The 24,772-nt window shown below is 53.3% G+C and overlaps 1 protein-coding gene across 2 annotated transcripts in view; it reads left to right on the top strand.

The window, feature by feature from the left end:
• The first annotated feature begins 392 nt into the window (after positions 1 to 392).
• TBC1D9B (TBC1 domain family member 9B) overlaps positions 393 to 24,772 on the top strand; it is a 37,954-nt gene continuing 13,574 nt past the window's right edge. Inside the window, exons 1-10 of one of the 2 annotated variants that reach the window (XM_081035572.1) lie at positions 393 to 678; positions 3,575 to 3,685; positions 7,637 to 7,755; positions 10,666 to 10,894; positions 11,793 to 12,051; positions 13,345 to 13,552; positions 15,898 to 16,110; positions 23,085 to 23,222; positions 23,508 to 23,658; positions 24,185 to 24,399. In XM_081035572.1, coding sequence (XP_080891698.1) covers positions 561 to 678; positions 3,575 to 3,685; positions 7,637 to 7,755; positions 10,666 to 10,894; positions 11,793 to 12,051; positions 13,345 to 13,552; positions 15,898 to 16,110; positions 23,085 to 23,222; positions 23,508 to 23,658; positions 24,185 to 24,399 — 1,761 coding nt within the window. In that variant the 5' untranslated portion in view covers positions 393 to 560. The remainder of the gene's footprint in view (positions 679 to 3,574; positions 3,686 to 7,636; positions 7,756 to 10,665; positions 10,895 to 11,792; positions 12,052 to 13,344; positions 13,553 to 15,897; positions 16,111 to 23,084; positions 23,223 to 23,507; positions 23,659 to 24,184; positions 24,400 to 24,772) is intronic. The other variant, XM_081035571.1, reaches the window with a different exon arrangement.

Here is a 24,772-nt window from a genome sequence, read left to right as displayed (position 1 = left end):
AGCAAAAGTGTACTTCCACACGATTATTTCTTTACATTGCCCCGGCCCCGAACCCTGGACAGGTTTTCACAAAACGCCAGGGGCCGTGCTCTGTACAACCAGTTCCCCTGGTCTGTGGCCTCTGCCATTCGGAGCAGAACCCGTGGCCCGGGGCTGGGCCGTTCCTCCTGGGTGAAGCTGCAGAGCTGTGGCCTGCGGCGGCGAGGGCAGGGCCGGCGTGGGGGCGGGGCCGGCGTGGGGGCGGGGCCGGCGTGGGGCGGGGCCGGCGTGGGCGGGGCCGGCGTGGGGCGGGGCCGGCGTGGGCGGGGCCGGCGTGGGGCGGGGCCGGCGTGGGCGGGGCCGGCGTGGGCGGGGCCGGCGTGGGCGGGGCCGGCGTGGGCGGGGCCGGCGGGGCGAGCCGCGCGCGGCCGGCGGGGAGTCGTGCCCGGTGGTCCGGCCTCCCGCCAGGGGGCGCCGCCCGCTCGGCCCACCTCCCGCTCCGCCCTCTCGCTCGGCCCGGGCGCGGCGACAGCGGCGGCGTTTCCGCCTGGCCGGCCGGGCCCGGTACGAGCGGCCCTACGATGTGGTTGGCCGCAGAGGAGGTGCTGGTGGCCAACGCGCTGTGGGTGACAGAACGAGCGAACCCCTTCTTTGTGCTGCAGCGGCGCCGGGGCCACGGGCAGGGCGGCGGCCTTACGGGTGAGAAGCGCGCGGCGGCCGGGCGGGAAGGGCGCGCCGGTGGCGGGGGCCGAACGGCTCGCCCGGCCGGCTCTGTCCTCGGTGCGTCGACGCGGACGCGCACGTCAGCGCGCGCGGCTCGGGACGGGGTCGCGAGGCGGTGCCTGGGGGCCGGTGATGGGGGCCGGGCTGGCGGTGGGAGGTGTGGAGGCGGCCCCGGGTCGTGGGGTAGGGACCGGGCGGGGGCGGGAGGCCAGGACGGGGACGCGACTGGAGGCAGACACGCGCTGGCGTCGGGAGGCTGTCGAGAGACCGGCCAACCCCCGGAAGGCTGGCGGCGGCCTCTGCGCCGACCTGGTGACCGTGGGCTTCCCGGCGCGGAGCCGATGCGTGGGCAGCTTTCTGGAGTGGATTTCACGGCTGAAAGTCAGCGAGATCTCCTGGGCCCCTTCCTCGGCCTCAGTTTGCACAAGGGCCTCTGAGTGGCCAGGAGATACAGCCCACCTTTCCCTTTGCCTCCTTCATTACCAGCTCACTAAAGAATTGCCCTTTTAGCAAGATCCGAGTTCCCCCGAGCTGCAGACTGGCCTTGGCCCCAATCCTTCCATCTTCTCCTGCCCGTTGGAGATGGCGCCATTGGAGCTGCAGACCAAGGCTTTGACAAATGACCAGTATACAGTGTTCTGCTGAGCTAACCAGGATGTGCCCCTGTGCCTGTGTGGGCATCACCACTCACCCAGGACGAGACTGGACATGCCCGTCCTGGGGTTGTGTGGCCTGTGAGATCCAAGGGATGTCCGCTGAGCATTGCCTCTGCAGGTGTCTGAGGCCCCTCGTGCTTCAGGGCCTGCACAGGAGCTGCCAGAGCAGAGCTGGGTCAAGCTCAGGGCTGGACCAGTGCCTGTGCCCCTCTGGTGGCTGTTGCCATGCAGGACTTTGGGCTCAATCTTGCCAGATTTTCCCATTTATCAAGAGAATTTTCCATAAAACATCCTGGTTTTAAACATGAGCACCTAATATAGTCCCACAAAATGCAGAGGCGTCCCCTGGGAGACCACCGCTGCCAGCCTCTGCTGGGCCACACCTCCTAATGTGGAAGAGACTTTGCCGGTCCCAAGAAGACTGTGTTCCCTTCAGTGCCTTGGGCTCCCTCCCAACAGCCTGGAGGATCACCGGAGCCAGTGTTGGACTGGCCTCCTGACCAGGCATGCTGCTCAGTAGAGATGAAACAGAAGCCCCTCTGGAGAGGCTGATCAGTGGTCACCCTTGGAAGCTACTGCAAGCCCGTGTAGGAAATTGAGGTGCAGGTGCCCAGTACCTTCTGTTGCACCAGGGTGCCAGTGTGTCAGATCGGCTGCTTTGAGTGCTTGTTCTGTACTGTTTCCATAGATGGTCTCAGCAAGTGGGACCATCTCCCCCTTCTTGCACAGAGAAGGCCCTTTCCACCTTACTCATCTCTCCATAGCCCCCAGAAAATCATTTCTTGAACTCACTCCAGCTGGGTTTCGTGAGCCCTGCCATGGCCTTCCCTGTGCCATCATAGACATCGTGGTCTCCTGACCATCTCCCGAGGAAAGGAACAGTTAGTGATGTGGTTTCATTCCAGCTGTCTTTTATAAACAGATGCCAATCTGTAACCCTCACTGAAGAGTCTGAGTGTGATGAGATGTTCCATCCACTACAAAGCTTTCAGGTCTCATAATTCATATGTGCCAACAGTGTAAGGATGAAAATTAAATTTCTGAGACCAGAAAAACTCCAACACAAATCATGAAAAAACGTTTATTACAAATGCTGATAAAGCTTGAATATGCCACTTTAACTGCAATTTAAAAAGGTATTTTAGAAAATTTCAATAAAACATGTGAGAAGTTACAAACTCCTAACTTGGACATATGTGAGGAGTATCTATTTTTTTTTTTTTTTGTAATTGATTGTTTATTAAAGATTGGAGGGGGAAAAATGATTAAAATGGAATATGAAACAAAAATGTTGAAGCTTGCGTAGTAAAATTAATAGAAATAACTCTAACATCAACAGGAAAAGGGTAACAAAATATTTTGAGACCATACCAAAAGCAACACTTCACTGAAAGGAAAAAATAAATTTTGAATAGGAACAATAAACAAGTTTTTAGATAGCTTGATAATTCAGTTAATGAAGAGGAATGAATCAAGTCAGACATTTCCTCTGATTTGTTGGAGAAACTGTGACTTTAACAAAGGGTGTACATAATAAGAAGAAAAACTTGAAATGCCCTAAAATGCTTCAGAAGGATGAAAAAAAAAACTGCATCAGTGTTTTCTCAAACTGGACATTCTAAAAATTTGCACGTCCTTTTCAGTCATGACTTTCGAAGCTGCAAAGAACTTCCTTAAACTTTTCATACTACATTATCTTCCTGTTGTGTATATGGAAAACGATGTTACGAAATCACTATCTTATGAAAAAAGCCTTCAGAATACACAGCCAAGAATGTCGGTGGGGAGGGGAGGAACTTATCTGAAGAGATGTGTCTGGCAGTTAATGAAACACATTGTATAATTTTTCTGGATTTTGTGATGTTTGTGGTATTGTTTTTAATTTGTAACTGTTGTACTTTCTCAGTCTAAAGAAATACTTATTTTCAAACCTAATTTTGTGTTTTTCTTCAAGAGGGCCTCCCAGATTGTTTAAGCTTTGGGTTTTATAAACCTTGTGCACCTGCTTCCATTAAGGAGGATAAGCAGCAGCTTCCCGGAAGAAGTGGGAGGGGATTTTGTGATAGGGATCAGATACCAGCTGCCTTGAGGAAAAAGCAGCCATTTGATGGAAGAAGGTGCTGCTCGGTGTTTTTCCCCTTGGGCCCCGCCCTGGCCGCCAGGCTCAGCTCTCAGCGCTGCCCTTCCTTACCCTTCACCTCTCTCCCTGCTCCCAGGTCTTCTTGTGGGCACCCTGGACGTGGTGCTGGACTCCAGCGCCCGCGTGGCCCCTTACCGGATCCTGCACCAGACCCAGGACTCGCAGATCTACTGGACAGTGGCGAGTGGTAGGTGCCCTGGATCATGAGGGGTGCACAGGGCCTGCCCTGAGGGGGGCCGGGAGGGAGGGGACGCAGCCCAAGTTGCTAAGCTGGCTGTTGCCCCCTGAGAGCCTGGCAGTGCCCCCCAGCACAGCGCAGGCCAGTGTCCCGCTTAGAAAGGCAGCTCAGCTGGCCCCGGGCCCGGCAGTGTCCTGAGTCATTTATGGGCATTTGTGGGACTGAGCACGTGCAGAGCAGGTTCCCAGCTGAGTTGGAGCAAGGTGCCCTTCTGACTTCTTCTGTCATCTCAAACCGTAAGTAAGTGTCCTTTTCGTGCCCTAAGTGCCATGTTTGTCCCATTGTTTTTTCTTGATAGTTTGTTGTTTAAAGTGTCCCCAGCTAGTGCGGCAGCGCTGGGTGGTATCCCTGTGGAATCAGTACGTGCTGGCTGAGCTTCCTTCAGGCCCGGGTGACAGAGTGCTGGCTGCGAGTTCACGGTTAGGGAATTAACTTATATTAATAAGGTGCCTTTAAACAGAAACACACATAAAACAAAATTCAATATTGATCTTTAATGAAAATTTGACCAGAGGCTCTAAGGAACTTAGCCCTGCTACTCCCCTGGGAACAGTCTTGACGAAATCAGTATTCTAGGAGATTCTCTGGGACATAACTACTGTGAACAAGGAGAATCAGCTGCAACTGTCCTCCCAGGAGGAAACTCAACACCCCTTTCTGAGAATCTGGGAGGAAGTCCCCTGCCACTGGCTGAAGTCACTCGGATAAAACAGTCATAACCTCCCAACAACTCCAGAAGGCAGAACTTTGGTTTCCCCTCTTTTGAAAATGAGCAAAGTATAGCCCAGAAGAGTTAAGTAACTTGCCCAAGGTCACACAAAATGGTAGTTCAAACCCAGAGCACCTGCTCACGCCCCTATGCCCCTATGCTGAATACCTCCACATGCTAGAAGCTACAGTATCGCTGTCCCCCAGGATAATGGTTTTCCTTGGGGACTTGAGAAGACGAGAGTACTCCCAGCTGGACCCCAGCTTCAGGAGAGGAGGGGTCAGGGCTGAAGGCATAGTGTGGGCAGCAGCCGGCACAGTACCCTTTGCCAGGACCCGAACAGAGGTGTCCTGCCCCTTTGTATAAATGAATAAAGACTCAGAAAGCTGAGTTTGTCCAGGGCCAAGCTGGATGGCCAGTAGGACCCCTGCTCCCCTGGTCCCAGAGCCTGAATGGGGCACTGGGGGGTGGTTTGCCCACAGGGGAGAGGGGCTTTCTGTGGGCTGGGGGCTGTCCCTGAGCGGGGCCCAGGATGGTTTGTGAGTACCTGAGCCATGAGGAGATGCTTATCTCTTAAGGGGCCCTCTAGATTTTCATCTCTGTCTCAGCGGTGTTCTTCACCGCTCCCTCCACCCTCGCCCCCTCAGTTGGGGAGTGGATGGGCAGGGGGCAGTGGCAGTGAGATGCACCTCTCAGTGGGGAGACAGAGTGTGGCCATACTGTGCGGGAACCCCTTTGGCGCAGAGGGGCCTGGCGCTGGGGGACCCCGGCCCTTAGCCGCAGGCCACACGCTGACCTGCCCCACTCCTACCTTCCCCCTGTCCCTACCGTGGCCTCTGCCATGCCTCCTCCTCTACACCCACCTTCGCCCCCTCAGTTCTCCAAAACCAGACATGGTCCTGCTGCCACCTCAGCTGGCCACTGAAGGACTTCCAGCATCTGCCTGCCTCCATTTCTGTCCTCCTCTCTTCAGCTCACATGTGGCCTCAGCCAGTCAGGACACTTACAGGGCCTGAAGTTCCCACCTCCACCGGCATCCCCCCACGTCCACCTGACTTCCTCCTCTCTCTCTGATGTCGCCTCCTGTGGAGAACCTTCCCAGAGTCCCCAGCCCGAACACCCACCCTTCCTTCTTGCTCCTTAGGACTTGCCAGCTCTCCTGCCAGACTGGCAGCTCCCTGAGGATGAGGGTAGATCTGCAGCTGGGCAGCCTGGGTTAGGATTATGGTTTGGTCCCTCCCCAGCTGTGTGACCTTGGGCAATTTAACCTCTCTGTGCCTCAGTTTCATCCTATAAAGTGAAAATAATGGTACCTGTGTCCAAGGTGGTTTAAGAATTAAAATAATCCACAAAAGCTTCTGAAAACAAGTGGCAGTGATTAATTAGCTTTTATATTCTTTTTATTCCCAGTACCCAGCATGGAGATGGCATAATTTAAGTGTTTGCTTAGTACTAAATGAAGATTGTTACTTTTCTCTAATAATTCTTTTAAATGTACACATGTAAACATTTATAACGACACGCAGCGTAGATTAGATCTCTTCTGTTTTAGGCTGCCAGGAACATGTGTAAAAGGGAATGATACAATAGAGTTGCATCATGTGCAAATTTAACTCCAAACCTGGGTCTTGGCAAAAACAGAAAGAACTCCCTTCCCCTACTAACCAGACCAGGAAAGGAGACTAATAAACATGCAAAGAAAAAAAGCAAAAAACAGTAATGTATGGATGATCCAGAGTAGCTTTGCTTGCCTGTTGTGGCTCACTGTGAATTGTATAAGCCCAGGTTTAATTGCTTTCACGTGGGTGTCCTCGTACAGGCCCATGGAGAGTGTCCTTCCTGAGAACTGCTTGCTAGGGTGCTGAGCTGCTGCCATAAATGTAAAGAAACGAGCATCAACCCCAACCAAGACAGCTAGGCTGTGACATGTGACAGAGCAATGAGCAGGTGTCTGGGTCTGGGTCAGGGCTGAGTTTTCAGCTGGTGGAAGAGTGTTTCCAGGTAGGGAAGGGGAGGTGTCCGGGATCAGGCGCTCAGCAAACATGCCTGGTCCACAGCCGTGCTGGACTGTGGCTTTGCCGAGGCTCCTCCATGCCGAGTGTGTGGGCCTTCCTGGGGTTACGGGATCAACTGGGCCATCGGGGTGCTCATGGTCCATCCACCAGCCCGTGCAGGATAGCCCAGGGAATGCCGGGCCTTCACACCTCTTCTTATTCTTGCATTAATTCATTCAGAAAGCAACTCTTGAGTGCAAACCACATGTCTGGCACATGCAAAACCCCCAGAAATGGCGTGCTGGGGGCCAGGGAAACCAGGCCAGGCTGATACTTCCTACATCCCTTTGCTTCTCCTCCTGGGGCGCCTTTGCCCAGTTCCCTGCTGGGAGCCTACTGCACAGCTGCCCCGCCCTTTGGGAATGGCATTGGGCTGCCTTCTCTGTTTTTCCACTTGTACTGGGTCTTCAGTGCCCTCCAGAGCCCCTCCCTGAGGAAGGGAGGACCACGTCATAGGCAGGCAGACACTGGGGACCTGCCAGAAGCTGAACGGGTCCGACAGGGCTTCCCAGAGGAGACGAGCAGGGCGGCGATGTGACCCGGAAAAGGAAGGAGCACTGCCTGCAAAGGCCTGTGTGGGTGCCTCTGACTCCAGAGGGTGTGGGAGCCGCTGGCCCAGCCTGCCCTGCTCAGGGAGACCAGCAGCCAGAGGCCAGGGCCACCAGGGCGAGGGGTCCTACAGGAAGCTGCAGCTACCATCTGTGCACTCCTGTCACTTACACCCAATCTGACTGTGTCTAGTGAGTCACCTGTGTATCAAAGACTACGTTATGTTCTTTTAGCTCGAAGAAAAATCTTTGTAAGTCAGCAAACTTGTATAGACCATTTCTGGCGAGACACATAGGAAACTGGTGGTCATTCTTACTCAGCATTAGGGTAAAGAGTATTTATTTCCCGTGTAACTCTCTGCAAGTCTGCCTGAATTCTTTTATTTTTCATTTTTATTGGACCATGTATGACTTCTGTAATATACATATATGTAAAGCTTAAGAAGGAAAAGAGTAAGCACCTTAAAGATTGTAGTCACTTGGACATAGCAAATTAGGTCACCCATGTAATCACTCTTCTTTGAGTTCAGGGTTAAGGCCTGGTAATTGTGTGATTTTCCTTTTCTTTACTCCACCAAACCTCCCCTAGGTTCTTCCCGCAAAGAGATTACAAAACACTGGGAATGGCTGGAAAACAACTTACTCCAGACTCTGTCCATCTTCGACAGTGAGGAAGATATCACCACCTTCGTCAAGGGCAAGATACACGTAAGGTTCACCTGCGCTTCTCTGGGCTGGCCGTGTTCCCACATGTCCGCTTATTTCACCTTCAGACAAGATGGTGGCAGTCTTATCCCCAGTTCACAGAGGTGGAAGCCAAATGTCCATGCCATTCTCCTGGTGTGGAAAGGGGCAGGGAGCGCGTTGCCCACGCAGGCCCTGTCTGTCCTGGCCAGCCTCTGGGACTCCCACTCCCCCAGAGGGCCTGAGAGCTCGCATACAGGTACACAGCTGCCGCCAGCTCCTTGGCTGGTGGAGGCAGATGCTGGATGTGATAGGAGAGTTGGAGCCATGTTTCTATTATAAAACTAACCTGACTTAAAAATGCACACCCTTTGACCCAGCTATTCCGTTCCTTGCAATTTACCCTGTGGTGTATTCATATGAGTCAGGGTGGCCCCGCAACACGTCCACTAGAAGACTGGAGCAGTGCCTCGCAGGCCGCTGGTCGGGGAGCAGCGCACTCTCCTCTGCGGCACGAGCCATGAGGCTGCGCGCAGAGCTCGTCGTGGGCCCCTCCTGGGTCCTGTGCTGAGCACTGTTCAGGGCATGGGTCAGTCATACGTGCTCTGCTTAGTGGAATATTTTACAGCCATCAAGATGATCATTATGAAAAGTGTAGCAATATGTAAAAACAGATGGTGCTGTTTAGCCTGTTTACTCTTGGGTGATAATTAACACGATAATGAGCATTTACCTAGGTATATGTGTCGTTTTTCTTTCTTGGATTATTGCTTTAGGTTAGATTTCCTGGGAGGTCTCTTACTAGGTCGGAGTTTCATGGTGCTGAGTTGCTTTGGGCCCTTGTGACCTCATGACACCAACACTTCCTAGACCTGGCAGACGGCACCAAGAGTTCCTCAGCTCTTCTCTGTGCACTTTGGGTTCAAGGCGAGACATGTGTTGCCTCCTAGTTCCAGAGAAACAGGCAGAGGGCAGCAGCAAGCCTTCACTGTCCTCGTGGGCAAGCTCGGCTACAGCAATAGCGATAAGAATAATAATATAACTGCTTCCTATATGCCAGGCTCAAACAAACCAATCTGCAAAACAGAACAAAGAAGGGCTGACCTCCTGAATGGAAAGAGAATGAATTTGTGTTTTAGGCCACTAAGCCTGTAAACTTAAGAATGTAGACAAGATGGACACTTTATTAGAGTCTTTTTCCAGCTTCTAGAGGGCACTTGTGTTCCTTGGCTCTTGGCCCTTCCTCCATCTTTAGTGCCAGCAGCATGGCATCTCCCGGTCAGTCAGTCAGTTCCCTTCCTCATCTCCTCTGTGACCCTGACCCTCGTCCCTCCTAAAAGGACCCCTCTGATTAGTTTGGGCTCACCCACATAATCCAGGATCTCCCCCTCAGAGGCCTTACTTAACCACATCTGCAGAGTCCCCTTTGCACTGAAAGGTCACATTTTCCCAGGTTCTGGCGGTTGGGGTGTGGACATCTTTGGGGGTCGTTATTTGGCCTACCACATCACAGAACTGACACTGAGGCTCAGGAAGAAATAGGAAACGTGAATATTCCTAAAACTATTAAAGACATGGAATCCAGAATTGAAAGTTTACCCTGTGATTTTTACAGTCCAGCGATATCTGCCAACAAACAGAAAATCCCAGGCTGTGAGCCAGGCAGGCTCATTTCCGTTGGTGCAGAGCATTACTCCTTGAGTAGAGGCCGGTGGAGAATGCAGACAGGCCGTGTCAGCCCCTCTGCTCCCTGCTTGGGGGTCTCCCAGGTGCAGCTGCTGGTGGAAACCCAGGAAGGTGGTCCTAGGGGCAGGGCAGCCAGTGGTGGCCCCCAGGCTGTCCAGGGCCCACCTTGTGCTTTCCACTGGAGGGGTTACAGTGGGTGGAGAAACAAAGGCAGGGCCTTGGTAATGAGAGGGCTTTGCCAGGCGTTTTGCCCAGATTAGAGCCAGTTCCTACAGGAGCACTCCACCGACACCACAGGCATCTTGAGGGAGAGATGTTGAAGTCACAGCTACAGCAGTGCCGGCTGCTCTGAGGTAGACAGCGTGGAGCACACTGCCCTTCGGGTCCTGCCCCGGCTCCTGGCTGTCCTCCCTGCCCACGGATGGCGGGACAGGAGGCCCAGCACAAGCAGCAGGCGAGACCACAAGCGCTGGCCATGAATTCCCTTAGTGTAGTGAGTAACCGACCTGGAAGGTCTGTGTATACCTTTTGAGCTGAGCGGGCTAAGAGTCTCTTACCCCAAGAGGTTTGGGGCTGGCCCTGCGGCCCAGAGTGACATCCTGGGCAGCCTGAGCCAGTGAAGGTGCAGGCAGGATGCAGTTAGCATGGGTGTGCCCTGGGGCGGCTGGGCCCGGCGGCTGGTCTGTGGGTGGGGTCTAGAGGCAGGGACCCCGGTACATGGGGGAGGGGGACGCAGATACAGAACTTATCCAAGACATCATCGTGAGAAGAACGCTTCACGGAGCAGTGCCACAGCACAGAGCCATCTGAGTAAAGAAAGGGAAAGAGAAATGCACGTTTCTGCTTAAAGGTACACTAGTGCCTGCGTGTCTGGGAGGAAACCGGGAGAGGGGCCTCGGGGGTGGCAGGAGAGTCCCTTTTCACTGAAAACAATTTTCTACTGTGTGCTTTTTTTAGGAATTTTGTATAAAAATCAGTGTTTATGTAAAAAGTCACTGCTCCATGCCAGTGGTGATAATAGCTCAGGGAGTTGAGGGAACTCCCCAGTCACGTGGGCAGCGTCGATCCGACCACATGCCTTGACCACTTGCTGCCGGAGCAGCTGACCGGGTGCCTACCTCGGCTGTGGCCCTGAGGCTGGCGTCTTGGTGCCACCACCTGGGTCCCCGGGCTCTGCTCTGGCCTTTGCCTGTCCAGGCCGTGGGAACCCTGGGCCTGCTGAGAACCAGTCTGTTCGTCCTCCTGCAGGGTATCATCGCGGAAGAGAACAAGAACCTGCAGCCCCAGGGAGACGAGGACCCCGGGAAGTTTAAGGAGGCCGAGCTGAAGATGCGGAAGCAGTTCGGGATGCCCGAGGGAGAGAAGCTGGTCAACTACTATTCCTGCAGTTACTGGAAGGGCCGCGTGCCCAGGCAGGGCTGGCTCTACTTGACCGTCAACCACCTGTGCTTCTATTCCTTCCTGCTGGGCAAGGAAGGTGAGCACAGCGCCTCTCTGGCCCCCCGGCCCCCAGCTGCTCCTGTCTTCCTCAGTTCCTCTGCCCCTGCACCTCGCTTCCAAAAAATTCACCACCTCCAGACAGCCAAAGTCCCTGAGGAGTCTGCTTCCTCTCGTTCCCCAGATATTCTGTCCCCACACACCCACCACAGGGTCTCCCCAAAACCAACTGCCACCTCAGCCTTGGCCCAGACAGGAACACCCAGATGTGAGCCAGGCCCACACTGGCTCTTGGGGGCTCCTGCCATGTCTGTCCACCAGCACGGGGGCCTCCCCTCTTTCTGTGAAGTGGAGTATTCGAGGCACACGTGTCCATGAGCGGCTGCAGGGCACGCCGTGCCTTGGCACTGTAGATCCCTCCCTGGGGGAAGCCCTGGATACAAGGCAGAGTCCCCAGGGGCAGCCCGTGTCCTCTGCTGCCACCTTACCCTGACAAAGAGCCCCCAGGGTCCTGGTATTGCCTTTCCCAACCCCAGCAAGGCCTTCTCCCTCCCTTGCACCTACCTCCTCATCCTGCTTGGCTGGTGTCCTCTCTGTGCTGGTCACACCATGTTGTGACTTCTGTTCCCACATCTGCACTCCCACTAGATGGGGCTTCTTGGGGCCAGAATCTCAACTAGGTTATGTGCACACGTTCATTCATGTCATGTTAGCCGTTCTTGGGGCAAACGTGCACCCAGTCTGTTCCTGGGCCGGCGCTGGCTTGGCCAGGATGCAGTGCAGACCCCAGCGGCACCGTCTCCTCATGGAGCACATGTCCCAGCACAGCTAGGCTCGCGGTGCAACTCCCCGCAGTGGGTGCCGGGTGCACGTGGGGGTCAGAGCCCGCCCTCCAGCCCATGTGACCCGATGGTATGTCTGTCTCTGCGGCTGCCCAGTGAGCCTCGTGGTGCAGTGGGTGGACGTCACGCGGCTGGAGAAGAACGCCACCCTGCTGTTCCCTGAGAGCATCCGCGTGGACACCCGGGACCAGGAGCTCTTCTTTTCCATGTTCCTTAACATTGGAGAGACCTTCAAGCTCATGGAGCAGCTGGCCAACCTCGCCATGCGTCAGCTGCTGGACAGTGAGGGCTTCCTGCAGGACAAGGCGCTGCCCAGGCCCGCCCGGCCGCTTCGGAACATCTCAGCTCTGAAGCGGTATGTTGTCTGGGCTGGAGGACCTGCGGGAGGGGCCGGGGAAGGTGTGGTGGCGAGAGGGCACCAAGAGCCGCAGAGGGGTTGTCCTGAGAAGCACGTTCTCTCTCACCACCTCGTGATGGGGAGGTTGCACACACTCCTTGGTCTCAGAGTGGAAGCTGAGGAACAGAGAGGTTGAGTAACTGGCCCAAGGCCCTGCAGCGAGTTAGCAGTAGAGCCAGGATGTGAGCCTGCTGCCAGCCTGTCCCCACCACCTGTCAGGCGCCCTCAGAGGCTGCTCTGGCCAGCTTCAGTGGCCAGGTCCCAGGGTGCACAGCCTCCACCCCTGTGATTGACAGCTCCTCTCAGCACCCCTTGGCCAGTGGCCCCTCTTAGCCATAGCCACGGGGCCAGGCCTGGGGCTGGAGTGCAGCCAGGGAGGTCTTAGGTCTCTGCCTGTTTGTGAGGATTGGTAGACAAAGGCACCAGTAATGGTGGCCAGCCCTCCAGAGCACTTCTGTCTGCGTTCCTCCATCATAGCTTCATAGGAAACTCACAAGGCTGTCTGGGAACACAGAGGTTCCATGAAGCCCTGGGCCCCACAGCCCGTTCACACAAGCGTGCTCAGAGCCATGGCCGAGGCCCGGGGCCTGGGGTGCATCTCTGCACCACTGTCCAAAGATGTCACTCTCCTGGTGTGAGCGACGGCCTGGCTTCTGGCACCTTCTGGAAGGAAAAGGAGCAGGGCTGGTACTTGGCAGTCTCTGGCACTCGCCATCAAGGTGTCCCCTCCAGGCCCTACTCAGGCTGCTGGCAGCCTCCATGGAGCTGGGGAGAGAAAGGTGTTTACAAGGTCCGAGCCACCGCAGGGCTGAGGAGCGGGGTGCCAGGCCGCCTCACAGTCATAGGCCAGGCAAGTGTGTGTTTTAAATCCAGCAGCAGCAGCATGTGTTTTAGTCTTAGCTCCCATCTGCCTGATGGGAGGTCCTTACCCTGATTTCTAGGTGGGACTGGGTCTTCCCAGTGAGAAGCAGCAGGGTGGGTGCAGAGATCGCTGGGCAAGCGACATGTCACCCTGTCAGCCTCCAGGTGACCTCCACGCCCTTAGGTCTCAGAGAGCATGTTGTTTGCTGACCAGTCCTGGGCTGGTCGTACTAATGTCCCACATTTTCCTTGGCCATGTAAGGTGCATGTTTTATTGGACTGTAAGATTCCTGGGCACGGCTTGCTCATGGGAGGACCCCAAGAGCGCAGACCCCATGTGGAAACCCAACTCTTGTCCCCCTCCCTCCCACCTGCACTGTGGTTTCCCAGAGATCTGGATGCCCGAGCCAAGAATGAGAGTTACCGGGCCACATTCCGGCTGCCTGGGGACGAGCGCCTCGACGGCCACACGACCTGCACCCTGTGGACGCCGTTCAACAAGCTGCACATCCCCGGCCAGATGTTCATCTCCACCAGCTACATCTGCTTCGCCAGCAAGGAGGACGATGCCTGCCACCTCATCATACCCCTGAGGGAGGTGAGCACCGGGCCCGACTCGGCACTCAGTGGGGGGCATGCGGGAAGAGAGCGCCTGCCCGGCGCCAGGCCCCCCAGGAGTGGGCTTTGCTGTGCTGGGAGCGCTCACCCTGCAACACACGGAAACTTCAGGAAGGACCTGCACCTTCCTGCTCAGTGTCCAGGGAGTATGCGTCAATCCTCCCTTCCTGGCCTGCGGCTGGACTTTGGCAGAGCCCTACTTTGGATGAGCTTGGAGGATGCTGACGCTGCAGCAGTGCTGCCATGCCATTCTCAGGCCACCTCACTGTCCCTCTCCGACACCTGCTTTGACTGTGGCTCAGGCTCCAGCAGTGTCATCGGAAGTCAGCACTCACTTGTCAGGACGGAGGTCAAGTCTCACCTGTCAGAGGTAGAGGCCCTGTGTCCTGTGCTGCAGTGCAAAATGTGGACAGGGAAGGAGAGGGCCCCCACCCAGACAAAAGGCAGTGACCCCGCAGTCAGGGCTGGTCGCAAGGCCTCCCTTTGCTCTTGGCCCAGGAGGGCACACTGGCTGAAGCATAGGGAACTTCTTAAGTTACAACACAGTATTTTGATTTTTGTAAAAACCTAGAGCAGTGAGACCTTCCTGGCATTTGTACAAACCCTCGCGTTACAGGTGTAGCTATGAAGAGGTATGGGGGAGTGTGCCACCTCGGTTCCCCAAGGAAGTCAAGCAAAGGACTCAAAAGAGCCACAGCTCCAGAAGTTCCCAGCTGAGGAGCTCAGAGATGGCCCTTGACCCCACGCTCTCTTTGGCACCAGGCCCATGCGTTTGTCCTGGGTGCTGTACTGGCCTGGCCCCGAGGCATGGGTGGTGCTGAGGGGTCTCCTTAGGCCCCAGATCCGTTCTACCTGACGTTTGTTTCTAGTAGCAGAGAGTGCTGGCTGACTGGGGAGCAGGGTCATCTCGTGCTTCCGGGAGGGCTCTGCTGCTGGTCGAGATGAAGTCCCTGGCCCAGCGTGGCCCAGCCAGGGGGTCACAGGGCTCCTCACTCAGAGCCAGCTGCACTCACGTGTGTGGTGGGCTCTTGAATTTGCACACCCAAATGTGCTCTTCTCATCCCAGCCCGGCAGCAGCACCCCTTCCCTCTGTCCACTCCAGTGAAAGGTGGGGGCCACCCTTGATTCTGACCTGACATCATTCCTGCGTCCTGACCATAGCACGTCTCTTCCTCTCCACGGTGTCGTCACCACCTAGGACACCATCATCTGCTTGGGCCATCTCAGGTTACCCACACCTAACCCCTTGTAGCACGCATCCTCCCACAGCAGCCAACGCAGTTTAAAACGTCAGTCAGAGCATGTCAGTGCCCCACATGGAATCCTGCAGCATCTTCTCCTGTGATACGGAGAATCCCCGACATGCCTATGGACTTGTGTGACCTTCAGCGAGCACTCCGCCTTCTCAGATCTCAGCTCACATGCACACACACACTTGTGTGCACACACGTACACACCTGCACATGTAACATACACGCCGCACACAAACATGCACATACACCAGTACATGTACACACACCACCCTCACATGCATGCACACACCTCACACACATGCACGTACATATATGTATGTACACATGCGCACAGAGCCTCACACACACATACACCGCCCCCCTCTTCCCCAGCCCCAGCTTCTCCAGCCTTTCCTTGTCCATCAGGCAAGTCTGGCACCCCCTCAAGGTGGTTGCTGACCTCTGCCCCAGCTCCTGCCCTGGCTGCACCAGGTCTCAGCTCAACCGCCACCTCCCCAGAGGAGCCTTCAGCACAAAGCAGCCCGGTGACCCAGTTGGTCCTGTCACCCCCACCGCCTTGGTGACCATGTTTAGCCTGCATGGCCATTGTCTGTCCCCATCCCAGGCTGTGGGCTCTGCAGAGGGGCCCCTGAAAGCCCGTCCTATGCCCTCCATACCTGTGCTGCTCTGTCCACACACATTGGGGTCCGAGCGAGGCCCGGATGCACCATGAGCAAGTGTTCTGGGAAGCAGTGCGTAGGATGGCTGGGCAGGCGGCTGCCCATTGGGCTTCAGAGCACGGACAGAACTGGCCATCTTCGGGAAGCTGATAAGGGCCATCGACTAGGCCTACCATCTTCATGACAGTCCAGCAGGGCCGATGTGTTCCCCCCCGTGGGGCAGGTTTAGACATGCACATGAGGAACTTGCTCACGGCAGCAAGCGACAGAGTCAGCATGTGAATGCAGTAAGCTGAGCGTTCCTGTCCCATCACCACACCCTGCCTGGGGGAGGGCGGCCTGAGGCTGCTGTGCTCTCATAGCCCGGGCGTTACATCCTCAGTCACCAACACCCAGTGATTTTGCCTTCTCAGGTAACCATTGTTGAAAAAGCCGACAGCTGCAGTGTCCTGCCCAGCCCTCTGTCTATCAGCACCAAGAGCAAGATGACCTTCCTGTTCGCCAACCTCAAAGACCGCGATTTCTTAGTTCAGAGGATCTCTGACTTTCTCCAGAAAACGCCATCCAAGCAGCCTGGTGGCAGTGGCTCAGGGAGGAACTCCAGCATCGGGGACCCAGCCCCAGAGGTGAGAGGGTGCCTGGGGAGCTGCAGGTTGGGGGTCAGGGCAAGGAGGGGAGTCCAGGCAGCCCTGTGATCCCTGCTGTGGGCCTCGGTGGGGAGGCGCCGCCTGGGTTTGGGGTGGGGAGCCTGACCGAGCCCCCGTCTCAGGTGTCCAGACACACATGCTGCCCAAAGTCACGGGCTTTGTACCCAGCCATATCCCTGCAGTCCTCCTGGCATTTCCGTCCGCCTCAAGGCCCGTCGCGGGGGAGAACACTTCTCTGGCTGGACCCACCACCCTGTGAGCTTGTGCTGCACTGAAAGCCACACTGCAGGTCCATCCAGCCTGGGAGCTTGGGTTCATTTTCCTGGCCTTTCTTTTGTCAGTCATTCAGTCTGAGATTCATACAGGGAAAGATCCCCATTTAAAGAGGTAACTGCAATCTCATTATTACACAACAAAGTTAACAAGAATTGCTGAATATCAAATACTTATACTCACCTTTCCCCAAATGTAGATGTATTTATTACACTTTAATCATTGGAGTTAACGTACCCATAGGTCACACTTTATAGTCGGTTGATATGTCTCTTAAACTCCTTTTTATCTATATGAGTAGATTTCTGCACATGCACGCGCACACTCTCTTTCTCCCCACTCTCTCCCTGCCCCCCTCTTTCTTGCAGTATTTTGTTGATGGAATTGGGTCATCTGTGCTGTAGAATTTCTCCAAGTTTGTTTTTTATTGACTGCATTCCCTTATTTCCTGTAAGTGGGTGGCTGAGTGGAGAGACTCAGCTCAGATTCAGGTTCAGTGTTTGCGTTTTGGGCGGCAGGTCTTCTTGGAGGCAGGAGTGCAGTGATGTGGACTTTCACCAAGAGGTACACATACGACACCTGGTTATCTTGTCATGTGCTGTTCCCTGTCATTGATGAGCATTGTTCAGACCCAGCCGTTTGTCAGGGATTACTCTAATTTTGTCATTCCTTCTGTTTATTAGCTGGGATACTCCCATAAATATAAACTTCCTCTCATCAATTATTTGGTGACCCTGAGGCATAGTTGACACAGGAAAGGGGAAACACCCCCTTAGGTTGCTTCTACCTTTGGCTGTTGTGAATGATGCTGTTGTGAACTTGGGTGTACACATTTCTCTTTAAGATCCCACCTTCGGTTCTTTTGAGGATAAACCCAGAAGTGGAATTCCTAGGTCAAATGGTAATTCAGTGTTTAATATTTTGAGGAATAGCCATACCATCTTCCACATTGGCTGCACCATTGTACATTCCTACCAGCAATGCAAAAGGGTCCAATTTCTCCCCACCCCTGCCAACACTTGTTATTTTCTGTTTGTTTGCTTGTTTGTTTGTTAGTTTGCTTCTTTGTTTTTTTACAATAACAATTCTAATGGGTGTGATGTGGTATCTCGTTGTGGCTTTGATTCACATTTCCCCAAAGACTAATGATGGTGAGCATCTTTTCATGTCTTATTGGCCATGTGTATATCTTCTTTGGAGAAATGTCTGTTTAAGCCCTTTGACCATTTTTGTAATCAGGTTGTTTAGAAGTCCTTTATACATTATGGATATTAACTTCTTATCAGATATATGATTTTCAAATATTTTATCCTATGGGTTGCCTTCTCATTCCAATGATTGTGTCCTTTGATGGACATAAGTTTTTAATTTTTATATAGTTCATTTTATCTATTTTTCTTTTATTGTGCTTTTGATGTCACATCCAAAAAATAATTGCCAATCCAATGTCATGAAGCTTTTCCTCTATGTTTTGTTCAAAGAGTTTTATACTTTCTACCTCTTCTGTTTAGGTGTTTGCTCCATTTTGAGTTAATGTTTGTGTATGGTATGAGGTAAGGATCCAACATCATCATTTTGCCTGTGGATATCCAGTTATTCCAACACCATTTGTTGTAAAAACTGTTCATTACCCATTGAATAGTCTTGGCACACCTTGTTGAAAATCATGTGACCATATGTACGAGAGTTCATGTCTGGGCTATCTATTCTGTTACACTGGTGAATCTACCTGCCTTTCTACGGTACCACACTGTTTTGATTACTGCAGCTTCATAGTAAGTTATTAAATCAGGAAGTGTGAGACCCTCAACTTAGTTCTTCTGTTTTAAGATTATTTTGGCTATTTGAGATCCCTTGAGAGTCCATGTGAATTTTAGGATATATTTATCTATTTCTGCCCAAAAAATGCTATTGGGATTTTGATAGGGATTGCACTGAATCCGTAGATCACTTTGGGTAGTGGATGTCTTACCAATATTAAATCTTCCAATCCATGAACATGGTATGTCTTCCCATTTATGTGTCTTCTTTAATTTCTTTCAGAAATGTTTTGTAGTTTTCAATGTAAAAGTCCTTCACTTTCATGGTTAAGTTTATTCCTAAGTATTTTGTTCTTTTCAGTGCTTTTGTAAATGGAATTGTTTTCTTAATTTCCTTTTTGGATTGTTCGGTGTTAGTGTATAGGGCGTATTCTGAAGGTAGATCTGAGAGATGGATTAGATGTGGGGTAGAAGAGAAGGAAAGGGTCAAAGATGACACTGTGGTTTCGGCCCGAGCAGCTTAAAGAACAAAATCACCATTTAATCACATGGGGAAGATGCAGGAAGAGCAGGGTGGGAAGAATTCAGTTTTGGATATATGAAGTTTGAGGTCGAGTATATGGAGAACAAGAAATTGACAACTGGAGATGGCAAACAGAGGTCCTGGGGGCCTTGACAAGAATTGTTCAGTACAACCCAAAAAAAGCTTGACTGAAGTGGCCGTCAACCAGGGCAAGGTGGTGGTAGCTGGTAATTTTTAAAATCTTACCAATTTCCTCATAGAAATGCACAGAGGAACTTTAAGGGTAAAAGTAAAAGCATAGACAACATCTTCAACAGAATCAGGTGAAAGGGTATCTCCACAAACCCCAGAATACGATAGGTGGGGTCACACCAAATGCAGCATTCCTCTGTATAGACACAGAATCAGCAGCTGTGCTGAGGTAATGGGTGTGGTGGGGGTGGAGAAAAAAGGGCTCTGACAGTCCCGAGAGCCAAGGAATCCAGAAATCACAAAAAAAAAAAACAGCTCTCCCCTGACCTTGCCAAAGAGACTCCTCACTGAACAAAACCTCAGCAAATGAATCTGAGAAACAACCAGTGAAACTGGGAACAAATTTCTCAGACTCCTGTTCACAGATAAGTAAACAGAACATAACATGGAATCCACTAACAGGTTGAGGGAAGACAGAGACCCTGGGTGGTCCAAGCCCTTGAGGATCACAGAAATACCCAACAAAAGCTCCCTCCCCAAAGGAAAGAGCCCTCCAAGGGAAAAAGAGCTGGGACTGAGCAGGGAAGGGACCCTGGGGTTGAAGGAGAGACTGCAGCAGAAGACGGCCCTCCAGCTATGCAGGGCGGAAAGCTACCCTGCCCACATCTGCCCATTCGTACACGTCCTCCCGAAGGGACAGGAAGTCGTGTCATTTAAATGTGAGCAACAGAAGGATATGACCATACCCTATAAAAATTACTGTAGGAGGGAAACAAACCAAATAACATCCCATAGACAGAGAAAGCACACGAATTGCTTTGCTGTTGAGCTGCAGTTCTTCTGGCATTTATCCCTTATCAGATGTTGTTTGCAATAATTATCTTTTAAAGAAAGCAACCAGAACAATATTTTCTCAAAGCAGATCAAAACTGTACTCCAACATTTTAAAATGATCTAAAAAATAATTAGAAAAATGATAGAAACTACTAAAGAATGGCATAAATAAAAAATGTTTTAAAACCTCAGAAATAAAGTGACTAGTCAATAGAAAAATGTGAAGAGAGAGTTGACAGGGCTCAGGAAAGAATTAGAAAAAAGTATGGAAATATTTCAGAGGTGAAAATTATACAAGCAAGAACACAAGAATGAATAGACACCACGGAAAGTTCATTCAGGGATACGGACAAGATGGGAGGACTTAGGGGTAGAAAGAGATTCAAACAAAAAAATAGAGTGAAAATAGTCAAGAGAAGTGATAAAGAAGTTAGGCAAAGAAGATCCAACTTCTGTATAACCCAAAAAACGAAAACCAAAGCCATGGAACAATAAATAAGAGAAACTATAATTAAAGAAAAATTTCCTGACTATGAGAGAAGACTTGACCCTGCCTGGTGGAAGGTCACGTTGCATGACTGGGAAAATCAGTACAGAATAGTCAGTGTTGAGACAGCATCTGATAAAACTACTGGACTTTAAATTAAAACATTCTTTTGGGCAGTCAAAAAAGACCAAATCATTGGAGGAACAAAAATCAGAGGCATCAGACTTTTGGTAGCAACATTTTATACAAATTGAGTAAAATTTAAGATATACAATAAAAAGAAAAAAGCTATGACCCCAGGATTTTCTATCCACGTATGAAGACTACAGACAGTAGGGAACACACGGGAATTCAGAGAATCTACCAGCTTTTGAGAAATCTGATAGAGAACAACCTTCAGACAACCAAGAAATGATTGGAGAGGCCTTGGCAGAAAGTTTGGTGGGAGCATTGAACATAATTACCTGTGGAAATAAGACTGGATAACAAAAACAAAGGTCACCAATAGTATGTATATTTTACATGGGAGATAGAGTACAGTGAAAACATGAGATAAGGCATGCAAAGTAGAATAAGCTCATTGATTGCCTTATTAAGGAGTGAAAGCATATGACTCTACATTACATGTTGGCAGGAAGTGGGGAGGGGAGCAAACGGTTACACACTAATTTCAGTATTGCCCGTAGGAGGGAATCGACAATATCTAAAATGAGGGACCCAGGGTCCTAGATATCGGTATAAAGGTGACTCTTAGAACATAAATGTACCACTTTCTGACCAAAAAAAAAAAAAAACTTAAGAGGGGGAAAGGATACAGTGAGTTTGGGCAACTCTTATGAGAAATTTTATATAAGAGTCAGTTAAGAGTGATGAGGGTGTGTGAGGGGTGACTTTTTAATGGCAGTGTAGCATCTACACGGAGGCGCATGGATCCTAGTGTACAGCTGGAGCTTGCACAAAGTGGCCCCGTGTGAGCACCACCCATTGAGCAGGAGAACCTGTAGGGACAACGCCAGCATGGTCCGGGCCAGTAGGAATGACTCTAGTGGAGGGGACAGTTGCTAGAGGAAGATTCTGGGGGTGAGAGGAACGCGGTCTCGAGCGTAGGTACAGGGAGGGTTGGGCCTGGCGTGCTTGGCCACAGACGCAGAAGGTGGTCCCGGGGTTGGCTGTGACCGTCCATAGATTGCTCCTGCTTCTGCTCCCTCAATTAAATAGGAGACAGGAAGTAGGTTCAATAGGAAGTGAGGAGGGCAGGCAGTTGGGAGGTTTGCCCTGGAAGAACGTGTGAGATGGTTACCCAGAGGAAGGGGAGAGAGCCTGGCCTGGGGAAGTGCAGGACTCATAGGTGGCTGGCCTTGTGAGCTCACCGTAGCACTGTGGACACCGTGTGTCACGCAGGACAGTGGTTGCTGAGGTCTCAGCCTTGTCAGTTGGTCTGTGGCCTACAGGTCCATTTGTGTCCTGGTTCCTTTGGGGCACCTTGGGCAGGAAGCAGACTCTGCATCAGGGCACGCTTGATCTGGACTGGGGTCTTACCCCCTGGATTTTAGCAGTTTATCATGGAAAAGTATTTTCATGGAGCCAAAATCCATTTCAAAACCAGAGTGGGCACCAGCTCTAGACCCCCCAGGCCAGGGAACAAGCTCTGTGTACAGGCTGTTGCCCACGGTGGCGAGCTCACCTAGAAGTCAGGTGCCTGCAGGCAGAACACAGTGTGAAAAGCAGGGGGCAGGTGGCAGGTGGCACCCACACTGCCTGAAGGGGGCTCAGATGCCGGTGCTTCCCTAAGGAGATGGGGGTCAGGCCAGGAACTTACCTACTTGCCCTGTTGGCAGGGTGAGGGCCAGAGGCAGGGGGTCCAGAAAACCAGGGAAGAATCCTGAAGGCCAGGGCTTCCTTACAGATACAGACCTTTGTCCCTGACGCCCCACTTTCCTTCTGCCAGCCCCATGTTGCCCCCCAGCACATTCCCAGAACCACCACAGGGTCCGTTTCTCCTGCCCTCAGCCACCTGTCTGTGCAGCAAGAGAGCAGATTCCCAGGCTCCCCTGATGCAGGTTAGCCCCTGCGGGGAGGTACCTGCAGCAGAGGTGGCCCACAGGTGGGGACTCCTCCCCACACCCGGTTCCAAGGCTGTGTCTTTATCTTCACCTCCGAAGCCCCAACAGCCTGGTTGGAAGCCCAGCAGACGTTGAGAACCTGGTCTAAAGCTGGCATGAATGTTCAAATTAGAGAGGCGCATGTGCCAGCCAGCAGAAGTGGCACCTCGGGAGCCCGCAGAGGGCCTGAGAGAGAGAACGCCAGCCCTCCCTCAGCACCCACAGGAGGGGCTGCCAACACAGTTAGGACCCTGTCGTCTAAAAAGGGTGGGGCCAGGTGTTGGATTTGGGCCTGTGCTAGGTGACCAGGGACGTCCCTGGCACCTGCTGCCTTTTCTCTGTGCAGCTCAGTGCTCGGGCTCCATGGGGTCCCCAGTGTTCTTTCCCAATAGTCCCAACCTGAGCCAGCCACTGTGTACAGTGCCCAGGGACCATCAGGACGATGCCATCAGCAGCTGTCCCTATAGGGTCAGCCTGGTTGCACTCCGGAGGCTGGAGCAGAGGTTGTGTCCCTGGGAGCCATGGCCAGGACCTGGGGACACATGAGCTGGCTTCTCCTGACCTCACTGAGAGCCTAACCTGGTGGGCCCCAGAACCAGTCGCACGGCAGGCTGGCCAATGTGGGGGCGCCTGGTGAAGTGGGACAGTGTACATGTCTGGCTGGCCAGTGAGGCCTCCTGCTCGGTCAGACCCAGGGCCCACCCCGACCGTCCTGTGGCAGTGTCTGAGTGCACATGGGACGCCTGGGATCAGTGTTGTCTCTCCTGTGTTGTCCTTTCCAGGCCTTGCCAGCTCCTCAGGAGGAGTTGGGGCAGCCCGCCAGCCCAACCTCTGACCCGCAGGGGGCACCCACCACTTCCCAGGGCCTGCTCAAACTCTTCCAGGGAAACACGCCCATGGAGGACCTGGGGGCCAAGGGGGTAAGCCCGGAGCGTGGCTCCATCGCAGAGGGGGCCATCGCAGGCCTGGGGGGCCTGCCAGCCTGTGACTGTGCCTTCACGCCGCCCCGGGCCGGGGCTGACGCTGGGCAGTGCCATCCCCACGGGCCCCAGGCCTCTGCAGGGGTGCCTGCCACCAGACGGTGGTGCTTGCTCAGCCCAGCAGGGGCTGAGTCCTTGGAAGTCTGAGCCACTGGGTGGGGGCCGTGGGGCAGGAGAGCCCGACACCCCGGCTGCACTCACAGGCCCTGCTTGCCCCCCCACCAGGCCAAGGAGAAGATGAAGGAGGAGTTGTGGCACATCCACTTCTTCGAGTATGGGCGCGGCGTGTGCATGTACCGCACTGCCAGGACGCGGGCGCTGGTGCTGAAGGGCATCCCTGAGAGCCTCCGTGGGGAGCTGTGGCTCCTCTTCTCCGGTGAGCTGCCCGGCCTCAACCTCCATGGCCCCCGACCTTCGTGGGGAAGCTCTGCTGCCCCCTGGCCTGCCTCCGGAGTCTGCCAGGCAGGAACTGCCAGCCTTTTACAAGGAGGAAATGGGGCTCACCACTGTGAGGCGGCTCATGCAGCCCACGCCAGGAGGGCGTCCTGGGGAGCAGACACCAACGAGGGCGGGAGGGTACTATCGCCAGGTTGGCTCCTTTCCACCCCCAGTGGGAGGGGAGCAGCACCCCTGAGGCCCCCTTCCCTTAGGACAGGCTCTTAACAACATTCACACCCTTGGCCACGTGGACAGTTTCAGGAGGAGGGCACATCAGCCATGGGAATTTGGGTGGGGTGACCCCTCCAAGAAGCAGTCACGAGGGAGCCTTTGCCTGACACCTCATAACTCACCCCAAAGTTTCACTTCTCTGTGGTAATTGGTGCCTCCAACCTGCCCTGTCATTGGCCCGAAGTCCCAGGATGGGAGGAGGAGAGAGGCAGCTGCCAGCTGTGTCTCCACAGGGGCCTGGAATGAGATGGTGACTCACCCTGGCTACTATGCTGAGCTGGTGGAGAAATCCATGGGGAAGTACAGCCTGGCTACAGAGGAGATCGAGCGAGACCTCCACCGCTCCATGCCCGAGCACCCCGCCTTCCAGAACGAGCTGGGGATCGCTGCCCTCCGGCGGGTGCTGACTGCGTATGCCTTCCGAAACCCCACCATCGGCTACTGCCAGGTAAGGGGGCTTAGTGGGGGCCCAGAGACAGCGTCACCCACCAGAGGCTCACAGGAGCAGATCCCCACAACGCTGGACCTGAGTGATGGCCTCACACCTTCAACTGTACCCTGTTCCCACCAGGAAAAGCCTGACCACGCAAAAAAATGTAATTGAAAATATGAATTGCTCACCTCATTCCCATGCTATATATTAAGTTGTCTTCTGTGTGCTTCTGGTCTGGGTCCTGAAGGCATTTCATTATTTAGTGTATGTGATAAAATACACATAACATAAAATTGAACCATCTTCACCGTTTATTGAGTGTACAGTTCAATGGCATTAACTACATGTTTATGCAGCCATCACCTCCATCCATCTCCAGAACTCTTCC

Source organism: Rhinolophus hipposideros (assembly GCF_964194185.1).
Source record: "Rhinolophus hipposideros genome assembly, chromosome: 23".
Lineage (NCBI taxonomy): Eukaryota > Metazoa > Chordata > Mammalia > Chiroptera > Rhinolophidae > Rhinolophus > Rhinolophus hipposideros.
This window is presented reverse-complemented; position numbering and strand designations above follow the sequence as displayed.